General features: G+C 47.1%; 1 protein-coding gene across 1 annotated transcript in view; it reads right to left on the reverse strand.

Moving 5' to 3' along the window:
• Positions 1-9,988: 9,988 nt before the first annotated feature.
• The window catches only part of efnb1 (ephrin-B1), a 68,804-nt gene continuing 57,829 nt past the window's right edge, over positions 9,989-20,963 (reverse strand). Inside the window, exons 3-5 of the mRNA XM_084332089.1 lie at positions 15,499-15,963; positions 14,161-14,283; positions 9,989-12,187 (exon numbers count right to left, since the gene is read on the reverse strand). Coding sequence (XP_084188215.1) covers positions 11,802-12,187; positions 14,161-14,283; positions 15,499-15,963 — 974 coding nt within the window. The 3' untranslated portion in view covers positions 9,989-11,801. The remainder of the gene's footprint in view (positions 12,188-14,160; positions 14,284-15,498; positions 15,964-20,963) is intronic.

Below are 20,963 nucleotides of genomic sequence, written 5' to 3' on the forward strand. Positions count from 1 at the left end.
TCCAAAAGAAGGCAGAAGTGTACGACGCCCGCCCTCCCCCCCGACCAGCCATCTTCAACGTTTCTAGGAGAGGCCTTCACTCGGTCCTCGCTCCACAATGGTGGAACGAACATCCCACCACAGTTAGGACAGCCGAAACCCGATCAATCTTCGGCGTTGACTAAAAACACACTTCTTCAGAGCAGCCCACTCCACAGAGACCTGTCTCATTCATCTGATTGACTACATCAAGCACAATTTTGAGGATGGTAATTATGTTGGAATGATCTTGCTCGACCTCCAGAAAGCTTTTGATAACGTGAATCATACTATATTGTCGTCAAAGCTAGAGTGCTTGGGTTTTAATCAGACTGCTGTCAGTTGGTTCACTTCTTACCTCACAGGGAGAACTACTCAAGTCTGTGAGGTGGAAGGCGTCAGATCAGAACCTTTGGTTGCGACCCTCTCTGCGCCGCCCCCTATCTCCCTGTCTCCGGCTGTCTCTGAGCGATGACCGGAGTGTTGAACGTCCCGTGATTAAGACGGGGAGGACGCAACCCTCTTTGTGCCGCCCCTGTGCCTCAAATAGATCCGCTATCAGCTCTATCTTTAATCTTTCAAAATGTTCAGTTGCTATCGCTATCAGCTCTATCTTTAATTTTTCAAAATGTTCAGTTGCTATTGCATGCACTCATCCGTGTTTCACTACACACATGAGTGCATGCTTACCAACTGTCAGTCTGGAACACTACTATCACCGGTGGTCTCGCGAGAGGTTAAGCGTTGGGCCGTGACGTCAGTGGAGTCACTCCAAGCAGTGCTGGGAAGCACAGAATGGAGTGTATTCCGTGATAACACAGCCAATATTAACGAATACACCGAAACGGTGATTGACTATGTCTGTACTCAGGTAGAAGTAATAATCCCCACCACCAAAATTAATATCTACCCAAATCAAAAGCCCTGGGTAGACAAATCCGTCCGTGAGGCTCTGAAAGTGCGCACATCAGCATACAACACCGGGCTGGTGACAGGCAACATGGAAGAACACAAGATGGCAAGATACAACGTCAGGAGAGCAGTAATAGAGGCAAAACGGCGTTACAGGGATAAAGTTGAACTTCAGTTTGAACAGGCTGACTCTAGAGGCATGTGGCAGGGCCTCAGAACAATGACAGACTACAAAGGAACCCCCCTCAAACTGAACAGTGACATCTCCTTAGCAAATGATCTCAACTCCTTCTATGCGAGGTTTGAGGCTGTGAATAACAACACCAGCCTACAAACCACGGCAATGGGGGGGGGGGGGGGGGGGTCTGCTGATGGAGACTCAGTGTTCAGGGTAACAGAGCATGAGGTGAGACGGATCTTTAAAAAAGTGGATATCAGGAAGGCAGCAGGACCGGACGGCATCCCCGGCCGCGTCCTAAAAGTCTGTGCCGACCAACTGGCCCCGGTATTCACTGACATCTTCAACCTGTCCTTGGAACAGGCCGTCATCCCCACCTGTCTGAAGAAGTCCACCATCATCCCTGTACCCAAAAAATCTACGCCCGCTTGCCTCAACGACTACCGCCCTGTAGCCCTCACCTCCATAGCCATGAAGTGCTTTGAGAAGCTAGTGAAGGGCTACATCTGTTCCTCCCTCCCCATCAACCTGGACCCTCTGCAATTTGCATATCGCCCCAACAGGTCCACGGAGGACGCCATAGCCCATGTGCTGCACACAGCAGCATCACATCTGGACAAGAGGAAGGGGAACTATGTGAGAATGCTGTTCATCGACTACAGCTCAGCATTCAATACCATAGTCCCCTCCAAACTCATAGCCAAGCTCAGGGACCTGGGCTTGAACTATGACCTGTGCCAGTGGGTCCTGGACTTCCTGATGGGCAGACCCCAGGTGGTAAGAGCCGGCAACTGCACCTCCTCATCCATCACGCTCAACATAGGGGCCCCCCAGGGCTGTGTTCTGAGCCCCCTCCTCTACTCCCTGTACACACATGACTGCGTAGCACAGCGGAACAACAACACCATCATCAAATTTGCTGATGACACAGTAGTGGTGGGCCTGATCTCTGCCAACGACGAAAGGGCCTACCTGGAAGAGGTAGAGAACCTGTCACAGTGGTGTCAGGAGAACTGCCTCTCCCTGAACGTCAGCAAAACAAAAGAGATGATTGTGGACTTCAGGAGGTCGGGGGTCAAGGACTACAGCCCCCTCAGCATCGACGGGGCACCAGTTGAGAGAGTGAACAGTTTCAAGTACCTCGGAGCCCACATATCCGAGGACTTGACATGGACCACACACATTGACAGTGTTGTGAAGAAGGCACGACAACGCCTCTACTTCCTCAGGCGCCTAAGGAAGTTCCAAGTCAGTCAGAAGATCCTTAGGAACTTCTACTCATGTACAATAGAGAGCATCCTGACCGGCAACATCACCTCCTGGTTTGGGAATAGCACTGCACAAGACCGTAGCAGACTACAAAGAGTGACACGTTCAGCCGAACGCACAATTAGAGGGGGGCTTCCCACCCTCCAGAACATTTACAACAAGCGGTGCAAGGGGAAGGCTAAGAGAATTATTAAGGACTCGAGCCACCCGAACAACTGCCTCTTTGAACTGCTGCCGTCAGGCAAGCGATACCGGAGTCTTATGGCGAGCACAGAAAGACTCAGAAGGAGCTTCTATCCCCAGGCCATCAGGCTGCTAAACGAACAATAATCGCTAAACGAACAATAATCACTATGCAACAACCATCAAATGCACACAGCACACACACCCACACGCACACACACACTCACTCAAACAAACAACACACTGCAGCACCCACTCTCCACACTTTAGATCACACAAACACACTTACACTTTATATTTATTGATAAAGGATTTGCACTACAACTCGTACACCTACTGTGAATTGTACCTAAACTGCACCTCGTCCATTTATGCCTTGCACTATATAGTATTGTATATTAGTACACTGCACAGTATTGTATATTGTATGGTAACTACGTCTACGAACATTGTACATATGTCTAAACTGAACACTGTGACCTCTTTTTTTTTTTTTCTTCTAATTTTTACTATGTTTTTATTTCATACTTATCTTGTCATGCACAGTCTCTGGAGCGCAACAGTAAGAAGCATTTTGTACAAAAGTATTCTGTACTTCTGTATGACAACTATTAAAGAAACTTGAAAACTTGTCATCTAAGAAGGGAGATCCCCCCTTGAATGGCCCTTCTAAGGTTTCTCTCCTCCACACTGCCTGTGGTGCATTTTTTCCTATTGTTAGGTTTTAGTGAGTTTTTCCTTACCTTCGCGTGGGGTATGTCTGGGAGTGTTTGCATTCATTCATTTATTTTGCATTTATTTAAAATGTGTTGGACCTTATGGTGTTCTTGACTTATTGTTATGTTTCTTCTTGACTTGTTTAAAGAAGACGTGTCCGGCCGATGGGGACATTAACGTGTGTTGTCAGGCCTTACAAATCTATTTGATTTGGACATTGTATGTGGGGTGCCTCAAGGATCAATTTTAGGCCCTCTATTATTTCTGATATATGTCAATGACATGCAGCATTTGTGAAATGTAAACTGTTACTGTATGCAGATGATTCAGCACTTCTGGTGCCAGGTAGTGATGTCAGGGAGATTAAGAGAGCGGAGTTCTGAGCTAGAAAGTGCCAGAGAGTGGCTCATAGCTGTCTATTCATCTAGGCAAGACTGAGTCGATCCTTTTTGGCACAAGGAGATTAGGCAAAGTCGATCTCATGGAAGTCTCCTGTAACGGAGCAGTAATCACAGGGAAAACTAGCGTCAAGTACCTATAGGACTTACAGTAGAGCAGTCTCTCTCATGTGAATCTAGTGCTGCCAACATTCTATCTAAGTGTGCAGGCAAACTCAAGTTCCTGTATTGGAATACCAGGGTTTTTGAATTTGCTGTTAAAAAGCCGTTAGTGTCATCCCTTACTTCAATGTCATTTTTACTATGCGAGCGCAGCATGGTACAGTGGTGTTGACTACATTTTTAAATAAACTACAGGTGATGCAAAACAACACTATTTGTTACTTACTAGGTGTGTCTCCCAGAACGCATGTAGGAAGTGCCGAATTCAAAAAGGTGGGACTGCTACCAGATGAAACTGAACATAGTCAATGGTACAGTCCCAAGCTATCTGAAGTCTCAGATCGATATGGTCCATACGCAGCATGGACACAATACCAGGGCCAGTGTTCACTCATGTAAGGTGCCGCGGGTTAAGTCTATGGCTCAGAGCCCATTTTACTACACAGGGATCTCAATGTGGAACAGCCTTCCACTTAGTATTAAACTGTCAGGATCTAGAGGAATGTTTAAAGGTCAGGTTTGCTCATATCTTTGGGGTCAAGTGGCCAGATAGCTGTCAGGTCGTACTTGGATTATTGTTTTAATGATGGTATAGAAATGCGCTATTTTATGGTATTTGGTCAGGATGTTATTGTCTTGTATTTAGATATGTAGAATATGGATTTCTTGTATTGGACTTTTGCTTTATATGTTATTTTTGTGTGTCCTTTGGTCATAACATCGGGGACCATGCTGGAAATAAGTGTTGTCACTTTTGCATGTCATCCCTTGGATTTGTTGTGTCCTTGGAACCATAAATAAATTCAATCAATCAATATCTAAATATATATATTTTTTAAACACTAATCTTCTTACTGTCTTAAGCTACGTTTAGACAAGCGTTTTGTGAACAGAAACCGCAAAAGTCATCTTGCGGTTTCACTTTTAATTTTACGTTTAGACGAGCGTTTTGGGGTGGAATTCTCCGTGCAGACGACGCTGTAACGACGGAGACCCGCTGTCACACGATTGGCGCATATGTCACATGACGTGCTGTGAAGACCCGCCCTACTCTGCCTCTGATTCGCAGACTGTGGATGGGGAATGTGATTGGGTCAAAGCAGAGTCACTCACAGACAGTGGGTCCACTCACGCCGCGGGACAGATTCTTGTGTATTTAACCCTTTCACTGCCACACGACAGCCGGTTGTGTGATAGTAAAGGGTTAACCTTCTGTCGTGTGGCAGTGAAAGGGTTAAAAGTACTGCCAATGTAGCCTTCAGGTGATCTCCGTTGATAATAGTCAGACATACTTGCTTTGTTTACGTCTCGGCTACTGGCGCATACCTGCTACCTGTGACGTAAGCAGTACGCGCGACCAGAGCCGTGACAACCCTTTCGTCATCATTTTAACAGATTTATACGGTTTCACAGTTTAGACGAGAGCGCAAAGCTTTTGCGTTTCTAGGAATTCCACCCTGGAAGGTAGCCTCACTTTTTTGCGGTTTCACCCCGTAAAAACGCCGTTTCCGTATAAACGAAAGGCACATCCGAAAAAATATTTTTGCGGATTCACCTGCTAGCGTTTCCGTCTAAACGGGGCCTTATACTATCATGCTCTCTTCCTACCATACTAATATGTCTTGACTACTATGCAGCACTCATCACTGCAGGACCCAAGTTTCAGCACTGTGTGATGAACATTGTTACTCAGTTGTAAGAATTGTACCCTTCCTGCTGACTTGTCGTAGAGAACTTGTAAGTCGCTTTGGATAATAGAGTCAGCTAAATGACAAAATGTAAATGTAAAATGTAAGTCAGAATTGACATTGGGTTGAATGAAAAGGGCTAATCCATGTCAAGTCACCATTCAGACAGGGCTAGTTGGCCAGACGCCGGCAGGGGTGTAAAGTACTTGAGTAATTGTACTTCGTTACAATACCTAAGTACTGTTTTGGGGGATTTGTACTTTACTCAAGTATTATTAGGTTTGTATACTTTGTACTTTTACTCCATTACATTTCAGAGAAAAAAAACATACTTTTTACTCCTTACATTTAAAATGCAGACCTACAAAGTACAAATCTCACAGGTCCAACCATTTGAATTAGTATATTGTAATTGTTTCTCTGGCCGAACTAACGTTAACGTTATTAATCCTGCGACCGCAGGTAAACAGCCAATCAAATCCCCATCAATGGAACATGAACCCGCCCATACCCATGCTGATTGGTCCTTGTGCAACACTAGAAAGCAGGGATCTTTGATTAAACACCTGCTATCAGAAGAATAGACAGTCAGATCCACATTATGCTGTGGTTAATATTGTGATATTATTCAGGGTACTCCAGTATTCTGTCTTTAATATTGTGATATTATTCAGGGTACTCCAGTATTCTGTCTTTAATATTGTGATATTATTCAGGGTACTCGTATTCTGTCTTTAATATTGTGATATTATTCAGGGTACTCCAGTATTCTGTCTTTAATATTGTGATATTATTCAGGGTACTCCAGTGTTCTGTGGTTAATATTGTGATATTATTCAGGGTACTCCAGTATTCTGTCTTTAATATTGTGATATTATTCAGGGTACTCCAGTATTCTGTCTTTAATAGTGATATTATTCAGGGTACTCCAGTATGCTGTGGTTAATATTGTGATATTATTCAGGGTACTCCAGTATGCCGTCTTTAATATTGTGATATTATTCAGGGTACTCCAGTATTCTTCCTTTAATATTGTGATATTATTCAGGATAATCCAGTATGCTGTGGTTAATATTGTGATATTATTCAGGATACACCATTCTGTTTTTAATATTGTGATATTATTCATGCTGTGATGTGAATGCAGTCCATGTTAGTTTACCTTCAATGGAGAAGTGCATTAAATAATAAAAAAAAAAGTGTCCTCTGTTCTTTCATTTCAGCATTGTCTATCGCAGAACACATTCCATTGTGGGCAGAGTGTATGCTTGGTTTCATTCCAGCCTTGCCTAAATACCAGCTGATGATTTCACTAATTGGCTCACCTCTTCAACTAACTCACCTGGTACAATGTATAGTTAAAATAAAAACGTGGCCCATGATGGAATGAGTTTGAGACCCCTGGTCTATCCATTAACAACAAATTTACTTTTACTTTTTAGTACTTAAGTACATTTAAAAGTAGGACTTTTTGACTTTTACTCAAGTGTGTTTTTAGCCAGATACTTTGACTTTTACTTGAGTCAGATTTTGAGACGGTACCCATACTTTCACTTAAGTATAATTTCTGGGTACTTTTTACACCCCTGGACGCCGGTCAAGCTTGACGCTCGCTGGGATATCCACACAGAGGTGGTTTTTTTTTTTTTTTTTTTTACTCCACTTTTTCTCCTTATTCTCCCATCCCAATTTCGTGTTTCCAATTCTCCCCTCCCCTGTCTCGAACGTTGCTCGACTATGCCCCCCACTGGTCGGTTGTAGAGAGGATAGAAGCCTTGCATCACGTGTCCCCTCCGGTACATGAGGAGGCAGCCTGTCACGTCTTTTCACCTGCCAGCGCGGACTCTCATTTGGCGAGGTGTAACGTGTGGGAGGCTCACACTACCCCCGCCATTTTCCTGTCTCTGCTGTGCAGGCGCCCCAACAGACCTGTAGGAGTCGCTGTTTACAACGTCTAGGAGGCAACGCCGACAGCCGGATTCGAACCCGGTGTCTCTTGCGTTGGTGACGAGCGCAATGTCCGCTGCGCCACCCAGCCGCCTTAGAGGTGGTTATTTCTTTTACTTTACATTTTTTAAGTTTCCCAGAGGAGACATTAGCCCAACCTGTGGTCCATCTCGGGTTCCTGCCTACAAACATTGAGAGAAAGAAGGCGAGAGAGAGAGACTGGAGAGGGGAAAGAAACAGACTAGACAACAAAACTTCCATGGGAAAAATTTTATTTATCAATATGCGGTAGTTTCCAAACTGGTGGAACGTTATGTCCATTGTAGCTGGTGCAGGTTACTCTGAGAAGCGGCGAAAAGTGAATGGCAAAAAAAAGAAAAAAAAAAGAGGGAAAAAAAATTATGTTTCAAAACACAGGGAAACAAATTCAAGGGTTTGCTTACGACATGCACGTTGAAAAATAATACTGTGGCTTCGAACGAGAGCAGAAATCAAACCTACACAGTGATGCTCGAACTGTGAGCGACCAACATTCTTGTGCTAAATTAGGAAAGGAGGGATGACAAAAGGAGAGAGTAAGGAGGGAGAGAGGGAGAAAGTGGAGGAGAGCGACTCTAAAACAAAGGACCGCCTCAGAGATAATGAGCGGTGTAAACCGGATGATTTATTGGTGAGCACTATATGGTCACAGTCTCATGAGCTCTCTTTTTACTTCCCCCCCCCCCCCCCCCACTCTCTCCCTCTCTCTCTCTTTCTCTCCGTCTGGCCCGATAGACTTATTAAAACTGAGGAGAGATTAATCTTTTTTGGACCGAGTGCTTTTGTTACATCTTATAATGGAGCAGCGAGGGGGGGGTGTAGGAGACACAGAGGCAGTGGAGGAGCCTAGTCTTCAGAGTTAAGTGGCATCATCTCCCGACAGCGGACGGGGACACACCCTTCACGGTTTCAACGACCCAAGCGTTTCAAAGCCATGTGCTCCTTCTACTCCGTGACAGAAAAAACCTGTCCCTCTCACCCCCTGAAGCACGCCATGATCCTGTTGAACTCGGATGTAAAAATGTAAACTCTGAGACCAGTTTTGCCTTTTTTCACTTTTCTTTTTTTAAACACGTGTGGTAACAAGGACGTCTTACAATACTGGACGCTGCGGGGGCGGGGTGGGGGGGGAGACAGCTCAGTGTGTCCATTGCAATATTTAGTTTGACTCCTCCTAAGAGAGAACAGAAAATAAAAACATATTGCTAACAGAGACAAAATGCAAGGATTCATACAAAACACACTTTAAAAAGACAGCTATTTACAATCAACCTCCATTACAAAAATCTAATTCTTAAATTTCTCATAAGAGCAGTGTTCAGATGCAATTACATCTTAAACCAGCCTCTATCCGTTTATATACACGTATCGAGTATCTCTTTTTTATTCATTTATTTTTTTAACTCATATTTTCTTTTCTTTTGCCAAATTTGAATAATAAGTAAGTGGTCACTACAATGAATGGAAAATGGTGAAATGGCTTCTGTGGCGTTTCCCGGTAATGAGTCTCTTGGCTGTGGAGCAGGTGGGTGGATGGGGGGGGGGGGGGGGGCAGTGATCTGAAACAACGCCACGGCGGGCCACTGAAGACTGCATTGTGCGTGCCGAGTTTAAAACACGAGACGGCAAAAAGAGGAGAAGAACGACAGCTGGTTGGGTTGTTAGCTCTCGGGGGTTAACGACTCAGAACTGCTGCTCTGGAGTCTCCCTCCTCGGCGTCTCTCTCTCTCGGAGCCGGTTCTGTCTTTCAACTCAGCGGCTGTGTCTCCTGTGGACGGTGGAGGGGACTAGTATGCAGGGGCCGGCAGGATGAGAGGTGTCGCTGTGGGGTGAATAAACATTAACCGACAGGCGGACCGCTTGACTGCAGATAAACCTGGACCCGTCCGCCTCGCCACGTGATTGCAACCGTGCGAGTGAGTACGTGCGCGGGGGTGTGTGTTGAGTGTGTGCATACGTTAGTGTGCGTGTGTGTGTGTGTGTGTGTGTGCAGGGAAATAGCTGTCCTTATCTGGCCCTCGCCTCACTCACACATCATTAACTAGTGACCGTGCCGCTCGGCGCTAGCGAGTCTCCAGTCTGTTCTGTTCGCACGAACCAGCATCCACTAACAAGACACTCGGTCGCACGTATAATCAAGAGCGTGAGCACGAGTACGACAGAACGCTCATTGCGCATATATGCACACTCATATAAGCCTCAGTGAGCAACGCGCATCCATCCGGCTGCAGTGGATCCTGCGTCTGTGTCTGTCTGTGCTGCTGCGGCCCTGGGCTGTGTGATCGCTGAGCTGCAGTGTCGTCCTCAGTAGGCTGAACACCTTCACTGTGGAATATTCTGCACAACATTTTATATTCACAGCACAACTGGCGAGAGGATGGAAAAAGTGCTGCTAAACTACTTTCATTCCACCTCTCTTCCTCCTCCTCCTCCTCCTCCTCCTCCTCCTCCTCCTCCTCCCTCTCCCCTCCCACAGTTTTCCTCTCCGGTTTAGCGCCAAGTCACAGGAACAGTTTCTCCCTCCTCCTCCTCTCTCCACAGCGCTCCTCCAGACTGGGGAGAGTGGGCACAGAGACGGCACCCAGATTAGTCACACGCCGGCGCTACCACTGAGTCATGTGCCGCTGGCTGGGGGGGCCAACTGGCATCCGACAACACGGTTAGCTCGGCGTTTCATCAACCCGCAAGGTGCCGTGTATATATGGAGGACACCCTACCTACTGAATAACTTACGGATGGGGGGGGGCCCTGCGTCGAATCAGCGCGCCCCATCCGACTAACACCCACCTGGGCCCCCTGGCGTGCGACTGTCTGATGCTTGTTTGTGAAGCTTTGGCTTCGTTCTCACCACCTCCAGAAGCCATCGTAAACACATCTCAACTTGCCCCCCCGCCCCCCTCCCCCACAAGTCTTATTAAAAACCATACCTATTGGCCTCATCAGACACCATAAAGTCCTCAGTCACAGCCGACTGAACTGTGAAGAGGTTTGTGTTTTCTTGAGGAGCGATCATCTGTCTGTCAGTACTGTGTCGGTCTGTCCTGTTTCCCCCCCGCGATACAGTAACTTAGTGTTTTGCCGTAAGCCGTTAAAGAGTCTGCCCAGATACAGGACCGGCCTGAACATGCCTGCCTACGCGTACACGTACACACACACACACACACACACACACACACACACACACACACACTCTCACCTATCACCTAGACACACATACTGAAGACACGCCCTTCTAATCCTCGCTGGCAGGAAGTCATAAATACCAGAGTTATGGTTTAGATCTCATCAGGCCGGAGGAAACATTAGGTATTAATTCCCAGACAACATCAACATACACATGACGCACAATGCATACACGACGACTCCACCGACGACGACAGTCCAGGTCTACAGGCGGAGATGAGCGCAAGTGTGTGAGTGGGGTGGGTGGGTGACATTGGTGGTGAGAGGATGAAGTGGTAATAATAATGAACTATTTCTCATTTATTTTTTTATCTCTATACATTGTGCACTTGTAGGAAAGTCTAACAAAATACAACTGCTTTGTGAACTGAATCAGGGTGGAGGATAATAATCCTCCATCGAAAATAGTTACGGTAAGTAAGGCAAACATCAGAGGTGTGAGGGGAGAGGAACACACACATTATTACACATCGTGTCTGATACCTGAGCTATCTGGAGAGGATCCCAGACCGGCACGGAGCCCTGACTGACACACGCACACACACACACACTAACACACACACACAAACACACACACCAGGCTGAGTGGAGTTTTGGGGCCTGTGTCTGCCTGCTCCTGGCTAGTGTGCTGGGATGATGTGTTTAATTGGGTGTAACATAGACTGTACTTCGGGGAACTAAACTAAGCTAAGACCTGCCCGTTAAGGGAGGGGGGGGTGCGGGGGACAGCAAGCCAGGAAGCAAGAGTTCCATCTGTTAGTTCACTCCAGCCCCACTGAACCGCAGGGGGGGGGCAGCGCAGAAGAGAGAGGAGTGGAGGGAGGAGGCGACGGGGTCAAGACACCCAATCAAACAACATAACTTCACTCTCTCGTCAGTTCACAACCCGCGCCGGTGTGCCGGTCAGTACGTCGTCTCTCCAGATCTGTGCAGCAGGTGGTAGAAAAAAAACAACAAAAAAAATATACACGGGCTTGAAGAAACACCCAAGTCCCCAAAATGCAAAAAGAAAATAAAGGAAAAAACGTTCCCCAAGATCATAAATCAAGCGCTCCTCTCCTCTCCCGACTCTGTAGCTGGATGTTTATTTTTTTTGGGGGGAGCGCGTCAGACTTTGTAGTAGATGTTGGCAGGGCTCTGGGGCGGCATCTCCTGGACGATGTAGACCGGGTGGCCGTAGTCGCCGCTCACCTTCTCGTAGTGAGGGCAGTAGTTGTTCTCTGTCCGCAGCGGAATGATGATGTCACTGGGCTCGGTCCCGGCCGTGCCCCCGGGCATCTTGGGGTTGGACAGCGTGCTGAGTGACAGCGCCGAGGGGCGCGGCTGCGAGTGGGCGTGTTTCCGGGAGCGCTTGCGCATCTTGATGAGGAGGATGATGAGGAGCAGGATGAGGAGGAGGAAGATGATGCAGCCGGCGCCGATGGCGGAGAACACCGCCACCTTGGAGCCGAGGATCCCGTCGCTGGAGCCGCCGTCGGAGCCGGAGATGGGCCCTGGATGGACAGGATTAGATTAGATTAGATTAAAATGTATCGTCATTATACAGCACCGGTACAGTGTACAGTGTACAACTGATTCAACTGGATATAATATATATATAAACGAGTACTGGACCAAGAACCACGATAACAGCGGGAAGTGAGAGTTATCACAACAAAGACATACAGCCACACGATCAGTAGAACATCATATACAACAATCCGGTCCCAGTTATCATCGTGTTCATCTCGCCGCTTAATTCCTAAATAAACTGTGTTCACTTCCCTGTTCGCCCCCCCTGTGTGATTGACAGGCCCATTGATGTAATCTAATTCAATTAGCCTAATCAAAATGGCCTCCTAATGAAATCCGCGGTCGTCACTCAGCGGCAACGGAGATTTCCGACTCGGATACGACCCGGACCTCGGAAACAAAGAGGAGGAGATGTTGTGAAAATGTCACGGCTGCGTTCTACAAGCTAAAAGGAGGGGAGGGGGCATATCTGAACATCTGATTTTGTTTTATCCTTTTGTCTGGTGGTTTAGAGAGGGGGGGGGGGGGGGGGTTCAGCGGAAAGAAGGGGGTGAGTTTACTAGATGAGAGAGAGGGAGCGACTGGCTCCTCTGGTGACTGAAATCCGAGGAGAACCAAATCTGTTTTCCATGTATGCATGTAGCAGCTGCCAAGGAGCAGCACTCTCTCTCTCCCCCCTGCCTCTTTACTGTCCGTGACCCACACACACGCACACACACACACACAGCCCCATCCCACTAATGACTGCGTCTCCCCACTCTCCACTGACCACTCCACACTTAACCATTTGTTGGGGAAGGGATACGATACAGTGTATTACCATGAGTAATGACATCACTGAAAGCTGCTGATTCCAGCCTTATCAGTGAAATCAGAAGCGGGGGGGGTGATTGGGGGTGTGGAGGGGTGGAATTCGGCACATTCCATCATGGAATACCGAGAATGGGCTGTCGAGAGGAAAAAACCCTCGTCCCTGAAATATCATCTCTCCTTTCAGCGGGTGACAGTCCCTTCATTCCAGCTCCTCCACTTCCACAACACTCCACATAATCGCCGATCTAACGACGTTGGACAGGTAAAAGTCAGGCGGAAAAACCGGGAAGGGATGACATTAAAAAAAATCTTTTCACAGGGGGCCCCGGTAACGCCAAATAAGCAATTATTAAGTGGGGAGGGGGGGCAAGGCTTATCGCTTCTGCGCAGGCAGGATGGTTCCGACTCGGTTAGAATTCGGTGGCATACAGAGAGAGGGAGGGAGGGAGGGAGGGAGTCAAAGACGAAGCCCGTGGAGAGAATAATTGCAGGGGGATTTGGCCTGTAGTACACGGCAGAATGTAACCGGCGGAAGGTACTGAGAAAATCATGGAACCAGTTTGTACACAGGAGGCCAACTGCATGCTGAGAGTCTCAGACATAATCCCCATTGTCTCTCTTTTTAGTCTTCCGTTTATCAACACTTTTAAAGATCAAAAAGATGGACTATAGAAAAAGAGTCTACTTGTAGACGCTCTGCGTATGAGTAAGTGGAGGGGGTTTTAAAGGAACACGCCAGCATTGTGGGAAATGCGCTTACCTTCTCCAGAGTCGAGACAAGAGGATAGATAACAATTCCCTCTGTGTGTTCAGTAGAAAGCTACAAAGCTGTAAACTAGCCCAGTTTAGCACAAAGGAATGGAAGTGGATACGGACCAGCTAGCCTAGGTGTTGGCCAAAAACACCTCTCCCGGAGTGTTAAGCTAGGCTAGTGCTCCGTATCCGCTTCCATTCTTTTGTGCTGAGCTAGGCTAGCTTGCAGCCGGATAGCACATTTCACATAATGTCGCCGTGTTCCTTTAAGGGCTACGTGTTCTGGGTGGGATCATTGTTTCTTTCTGAGCTGTGTTCCGTAGACTTTTGCGGTATCGCGTCGTGTCGTCGGGTCCTACAGTTCTCCACGGGGCTCGCTTCTGCTCACCAGTGTTCCCAGGGTTGACTGGTCCAGGCAGGCCCGGCTCAGGAGGGCGACTGGGACTGGACTCCGGGATGGTGTTGTCCTCCGGAACCTCGGGCACAGGGTCTGGTATCACCGTGTTGGGATCTGAGGGGAGGAGGGGCAAGAACACAGAAACATCAGTACAACTGCTTTTCTTCGTGCATCAAACACACCGATTATTAATAGTTTTTTCAGTTTTTTTATTATCATCGCGCATATCTGTGCGGAAATGGATTGGAAGGTTATCTGGGTTTAGCAAAAACGCCCCCACCTCCTTCTTCAAAGAGAGCCGGAGATGAAAGCAGCTGGAAAAGGGCAAGTTTAGCTAATGTCAGTCTGTCTGGGAGACGTGCTACAAGTATCCCTGCAGAGTCGTAGAAAATGAACTCACATCTACACCGGTAACTCCTTCGGCAAACACTGAGACAGGCATTTCCGACACTCTGACACGCGCATTAGAGCAAGTGCACGGGACACACACATACGCACACAAACGCACACGGATACATGCACGCACACGCGCCGTCAATACACTTAGGCATGGCAGAATGGGGGTAAAGTAGTTATATATTAACTTTTTATTATTTTACATTATTCATGATGTTAAAAGGCCATAATATGCCTTATTTATTGCCCCGGCTTTAACTCTGCCTGAAAGAAGTGTACTTATGGAGAGGAGGACAGGACAAAAGAGACAGAGTGAGAGACGAGCGAAGGGGAGGAGTTGCGTCAGCGCGGAGGGGAATAGCATTCACAGAAGGAGACAGACAGTTTATCAGTTTGTGTTTGTGATGTCAGCGCACGCACTTTGAAGTCTTTGAGCGGTAAACATGAGTGGGTTCCACGGTCTGGCTTTTTTACGAGGGCAGGGCCGGCAGACGGGGACAGTTTATAAACTATTACGGAAGCCAGTCGGATGACTCCATGGTATGCTATCAGATGCCTTCCTTCTATCTGCCCTTATCTGCATCTGCCCCGGAGGCTACTGGCAAGAGGGGGGGGGGGGGGGGTATGCGGGTGTGTGTGAGAAATAGAGAGGGGTGGGGGGGGCAATTTACATTTGCTTCCCTTGTGGCGTCTGTGTATGAGGTGTGTATCTCTGTGAGTTTGTGTGTGTGTGTGTGTGTGTGTGTGTGTGTGTGTGTGTGTGTGTGTGTGTGTGTGTGTGTGAGGTGTGTGTGTGTGTGTGTGTGTGTGTGTGTGTGTGTGTGTGTGTACATTTGTATGTACTGTATGGTGTGTGGAGCGTGCAGACAGGAGGTTAGCTCTCTGAAGGTCTGACAGTCTATCAGTCTATTCCCTCTCTGGTTTGGCTGATACTGGGGGAGGTGGGGGGAGGTGATGAGGAGGTGGGGGGAGATGATGGGGAGGTGGGGGGAGGTGATGAGGAGGTGGGGGGAGATGATGGGGAGGTGGGGGAGATGATGGGGAGGTGGGTGGAGATGATGGGGGAGATGAGGAGGTGGGGGAGATGATGGGGAGGTGGGTGGAGATGATGGGGGAGATGAGGAGGTGGGGGAGATGATGGGGAGGTGGGTGGAGATGATGGGGGAGATGAGGAGGTGGGGGAGATGATGGGGAGGTGGGGGGAGATGATGGGGAGGTGGGTGGAGATGATGGGGGAGATGAGGAGGTGGGGGAGATGATGGGGAGGTGGGGGGAGATGATGGGGAGGTGGGGGGAGGTGATGGGTACGGGGAGGTGGGGGGGGGGTGATGGGGAGATGACGGGAGGTGGGGGGATATGACGGGAATGTGGGGGAGATGACGGGAACGTGGGGAGAGTCTGAAAGATATGGAGGAGAGTGGGAGACAGAGACTCAAAGGAAAGAAAGTGGTAGGGGGAGAGAAAGAGGGGGAAGAGACAGAAAGAGAGAGAAACAGAAAGTTAGAGAAAGAGACAGAGATAGAGAAAGAGAGACGGATAGATAGACAAAGAGAGACAAAGAGAGAGAAACAGACAGAGAAATTTTGAGAAGACAGAGAGGTGAAGGAAGAGACAGAGAGATAGAAAGAGACGGAGAGAGATAGAAAGAGAGACATATATAGAGAAAGAGAGACAAAAAGAGATAGAGAAAGAGAGACACAGCCAGAGAAAGAGACAGAGATGGAGGGAGAGACAGAGAGAGATAGAGAAAGAGAGACAGAGATATAGAGAAAGACAGAGATAAAACAAAAAAGACAGAACCACAGACGACAGAGAAAGAGAGACAGAGACAGAAAGAAAAAGAACGACAGACAGAAAAGACAAAGAGACAGAGGGTGACTGATAGTGCCCACCAGACAAATACAATCAGAGGTTTAACAATTTGATTCCCTCTCTCTCTCTATCTCTATCTCCTCTATTATCTCTTCTCCTCTCCCCTGTCCGGTCCACTGCAGTGGTGATTGCGGTAGTACTGGTGATCCTGAACCCGTGAGCTGTTGTGAGCCGTCAATAATAGATGAGGGACGACAGGAGTGAGAAGTGGGAACATTCACGCGTGGCACAGGAGACGAGAGGAACACAGTGATCTGATTTACTCAGGGCGCCTGTACAGCCCTGGCACCCACGTCGACCACTGAGCACGTGCGGGAGAGAGAGAGAGCGTTCTAATGTTCTGACCCATTTTCTTTGGAGTGTACTACTGCTGACATGTCCCTTAACTCTGCAGACAGCAACTACCTCCGAACTGCCAACCAGCCAGAAGGAGAGGAGGGGGAGGAGGAGCGGTAGAAACAGAGAAAGAAACGAGAGTGGGATAAAGAGAGGCATAAGGGGGAGAGGTAGAAACGGAGAAAGAAACAGAAAGAGAGAGAGGGGGGGGGGGTAAAGAGAAAGATAGGTATAAGGGGGAGAGGTAGAAACAGAGAAAAACAGAAAGAGAGAGAGGGGGGTAAAGAGAAAGAGAGGCATAAGGGGGGAGGGGACATATGCACGAGGCGGTGAGTCAACATATTTATAATATGCACGCTGACATAATGCGTTTAAGCAGCCAGAGAGCGGAGAGCAGCGGGAGACATATGGGATGTGTGTGTTCTCCCTCTCCTCCACTTCGCTCGCTCGCTCAACTCTCCTCCTTCCCCCTCATCCTATGTAAAGACGGCGGGCCGCGTAGCGGTAGACGCAGACCAATTGAGGCCTATATTTCCGTAAGAGAGGACGACATGACGTAATTGCACCGACGTGAACAATGTAGCGTTACACTTGCACCCCGAGGACGGCCGCAAATAGATGCTCAGGAGGAACGGGGGGGCGTTGTGATTGTACGGCACACACACTGACATAGAAATAAGAGCATGGGAATATGCATGGAGAAATAGTGGGGACTGATGGGGGAAGTATTATTAGAGCCTGAGGAAGAGTGTGGCATAGATATGATATTTTCCAGGGTTGGCGCGATGGGGGGTGGGGGTGCATTGGCCAGACCACTGGGGGGGGGGGGGGGGGGGGGGGGATATTCTGACATAAATTGTACATTAAAAATAAAAAGAATAATATCTTACATTAACCCCAAGGACACAAGCTACAGTATATTTGAAGTGTAGGAAACCATGCCCTTTGTGGCTGCAAGGGTTAAATGGGTTAAGGACCATGGGGAGTTAGGGACACTTTTTGTGCATAGCTGTCATTTTGACGTTTACTTGAGTATATCTTGTGTGAAGTATTGTAATTAGTTACATTTTAAATAGCATTTGTTAACGAAGGAAAACAGATTGGTGGGCTTTTCCGTGGAGCTCTGCGCCGGCCTGTAAAGTGCCGCGAGTCAACGCGGTCAATTAGTAATGAGGAGGAGAGCGAGCTGGTGCTGAATCAGTGTGCAGAGACGGAGGCGGGGGAGCCAGCGAGCTCAGCTAAACCCTACTGAAGTCACATCAACTCCGATGAAGCGGAGTACGGACTCTTAGGAAATGACGTGATTTCCATGGTCACATTATAGAGTAATCAAGGGACCACTTCAGCTTCAAGTATGTAGGCTACTCAACTTAAACATATGAGCTAACATTAGCTAAAAAGCTATCATCCATCTCAGTGATTTGAGTTTGCGTTAGCCTGGTTGTCTCGCTAGCTCACTGAACTGTAATAATGAGCTTGCTTGCCAGTTTTGCCAGATAGTGAGCTGCCATAACTTATATCCATCAATATAGCCAGTCTGCCACCACTGTAAGCCTATGGAGATGTTCACCTTCTTTGCAGGGCTATAACTTTTTAAATTGTATTGCTAAATTTACATTACTATGGCCCATTCAACATCGATTATCTATCGTTCAGGATGTAGGAACGTTATACTTTTTCATTCATACATTGTTGTGTTAATACCGTCTAGAATATAAATATGTTTTTATCGTTTTCTGCAGTAATTCCTAGAACGTGAGTTATAGGCCTAAACGCATATATAGATTATCGATTGCCATTTATTCCCTAGACACGCTATATAAAAAAATTCAACTGTATATGATCGTATACATTATGCGTCATCATGTGCAGAGGAAAGGGGTCGTTTATAATTCCGTGATCGTCAGTAAATGCTTTATGTAGTATGGGTGATATATTGATCAGATGGTTTGCAGTGAAATGAATAAACAATTGGGCTGAAAATAACGTTAGCGTCCTCTTACCGTGCGTCAAAGAGACTGGCGGTGAAATATCCCAAGTATAGGACGTCGATCGCCTAGGTACATTTCCGGTTTGTATGTCGCAATAAACGCCGAAATCATATCGATTATTAAGTTTATAAAGCGATTGATATGTACTATAGTGTCTGTCGGGAGCCTTGCAACAATGTCTGACGGCCGGATGAATTTAATCGACGCACACCTCCCACTTCCTGTTGTTCGAGTGTAACTCGCCCGACCATCCACCAGGCGGCGGTATTGAGCCGTCGTTGTATTGAGCCGTAGGGTCCAGCTGCAGCGTCGGAGGTGTATATATGAATTATGAATGCCATGGCGAAAAAATGAAATATTGAACTCAATATCGCTGTACAGCGTGGTCTGGCAGACAACGCATGGCGGGCAATAACGCTGTACAGCGTGAATGGCGGGGAATGTGTTAATGTTATTGAATAAATGGGTTATAGGCAATTACATTTTGGGGGGAATTTCAGAGTCAAATCAAATAGTGGAATGTAACTTGGTCTATGTTAAGATGCTCAACATAGGCTGTAAAGGCACCAACAATAAAAACAGTGCTTCACGGCATAATTACTAGACGTTCTTAACACATGTCCAATCCTCCCGTCCCTATGCTTGCACCTTGCACCCCCCCCTCCCCCCCACCAATTCCCTCCCAATGTACAGTCTCCTCCCCCTCATATGTATATATTTACAGTTAGGATCTGTTTAACAGTTCTGTATATTTGCATATCGTGTATGTCACAAATGTAACAGTACTGTATATATATGTCATGTATGTCATAAATTTCATGATTAGATTAGATTCTTATATCTGTATGTTGTGTATGTCATAAATGTCATTATGAATTGAAAATGGGGGACCCTGATGTAAACAAGACGAAAGTCTTTCTCTGGTCTGCATCCCCTTAACACTTTCAGTGCCCAGCAGGGGGCGCACATTTAGTGCTTGAATCCGCTTCAATGTTAACGTTAATATCGCCTAATCTATGTTTTAAATTATGGCTATGTGTCTAATCTGCCCGTCGCTTATCAATGACTCATTTCCAGTCAACATTGTCGAACAGCCTGGGGGACACATAGGGGAAAAGCTTATATCTCCGTGAAAATAGGTCTGATCATCTCAAGACTGGTAAAATAGATTCCTTACCTGAGATCAGATGGTATCCAAATGGATTATTCCAATTCCTGATCACCATTCCAAAAATCGATCCTTTTATTGATCCACCGCTACATACTGTAAAACACATATTCCACGCTGTGCTGAGGGTCCAGCATGAATCTGATCGGCTCCGGTTATGTGGATTCCGGAGTTTTTTTTTCTCATCCATTTTCATGGAGTCCAATCCAAAAGGGTGCATTACCATCTGGGAGACGATAGGGGGCGCTTTTTTCACATCTGAGTGCCTGGTGGGGCAGGCTTACCAACGGTAGACTCGGTTGATGAAATATGAATTCAGATCGCTAATAAAAAAAAAAAAGAGAGAATTCTCGTGATGGGCATTCAACCCGCGGGCTGATAACCAGAGAAATCTCGTGATGGGCATTCAATGTGTTAACAATTGTGTGTATTGAGCCGTACTGTACTGTACCCATTCTGCAATCTGTTAATTAAATCAGTTGCAGATTCAAGCGGCCCACTCTCTCCGCGGCGCGGCGCATACGTGTCCATTACGCACCTCCTTTTCATGTGGGCTCTCTACTAGTCTTTCGCCTTGTTCCGTTTTCAACAAGCCTTTTCACTTCAGCTATAACACACTTGCAATTAAGTTAACTACATCTGCATTCTTTATGTGGGCTGTTACTTGGAGTGAAATTCCCCTACAGCAACAGAGTGCACCACAGACACATCACACCCTGCGGGCCTGGAGCGGCCTCCGCCTCAAGCAGCCACATGATGCTCGTGAGAGTGTTCCGTTTGTCATCGATAATAGTGTAGCCTGTAATCTACTGCTCGCTCCAGAGTCGGCTTTCCTCAGCGCTCTCCAAATATTGGGACACGCCTATGGGGCTAATCATAATCATCCACTCCACGCATGTTGACGTCTTCTGTGCAATTAATCAAAATGAAAATGTCGGCACAGAAGCTGCCGTTAATGTTGAATCTTGCTTCGTTTTGTCCATGCACTTTATTTTGTAAAGGTCTATAAAATTAAAGGTAACTCAATTGTA

Source organism: Notolepis coatsorum (assembly GCF_963971535.1).
Source record: "Notolepis coatsorum genome assembly, chromosome: 16".
In the NCBI taxonomy this organism is placed as follows: domain Eukaryota; kingdom Metazoa; phylum Chordata; class Actinopteri; order Aulopiformes; family Paralepididae; genus Notolepis; species Notolepis coatsorum.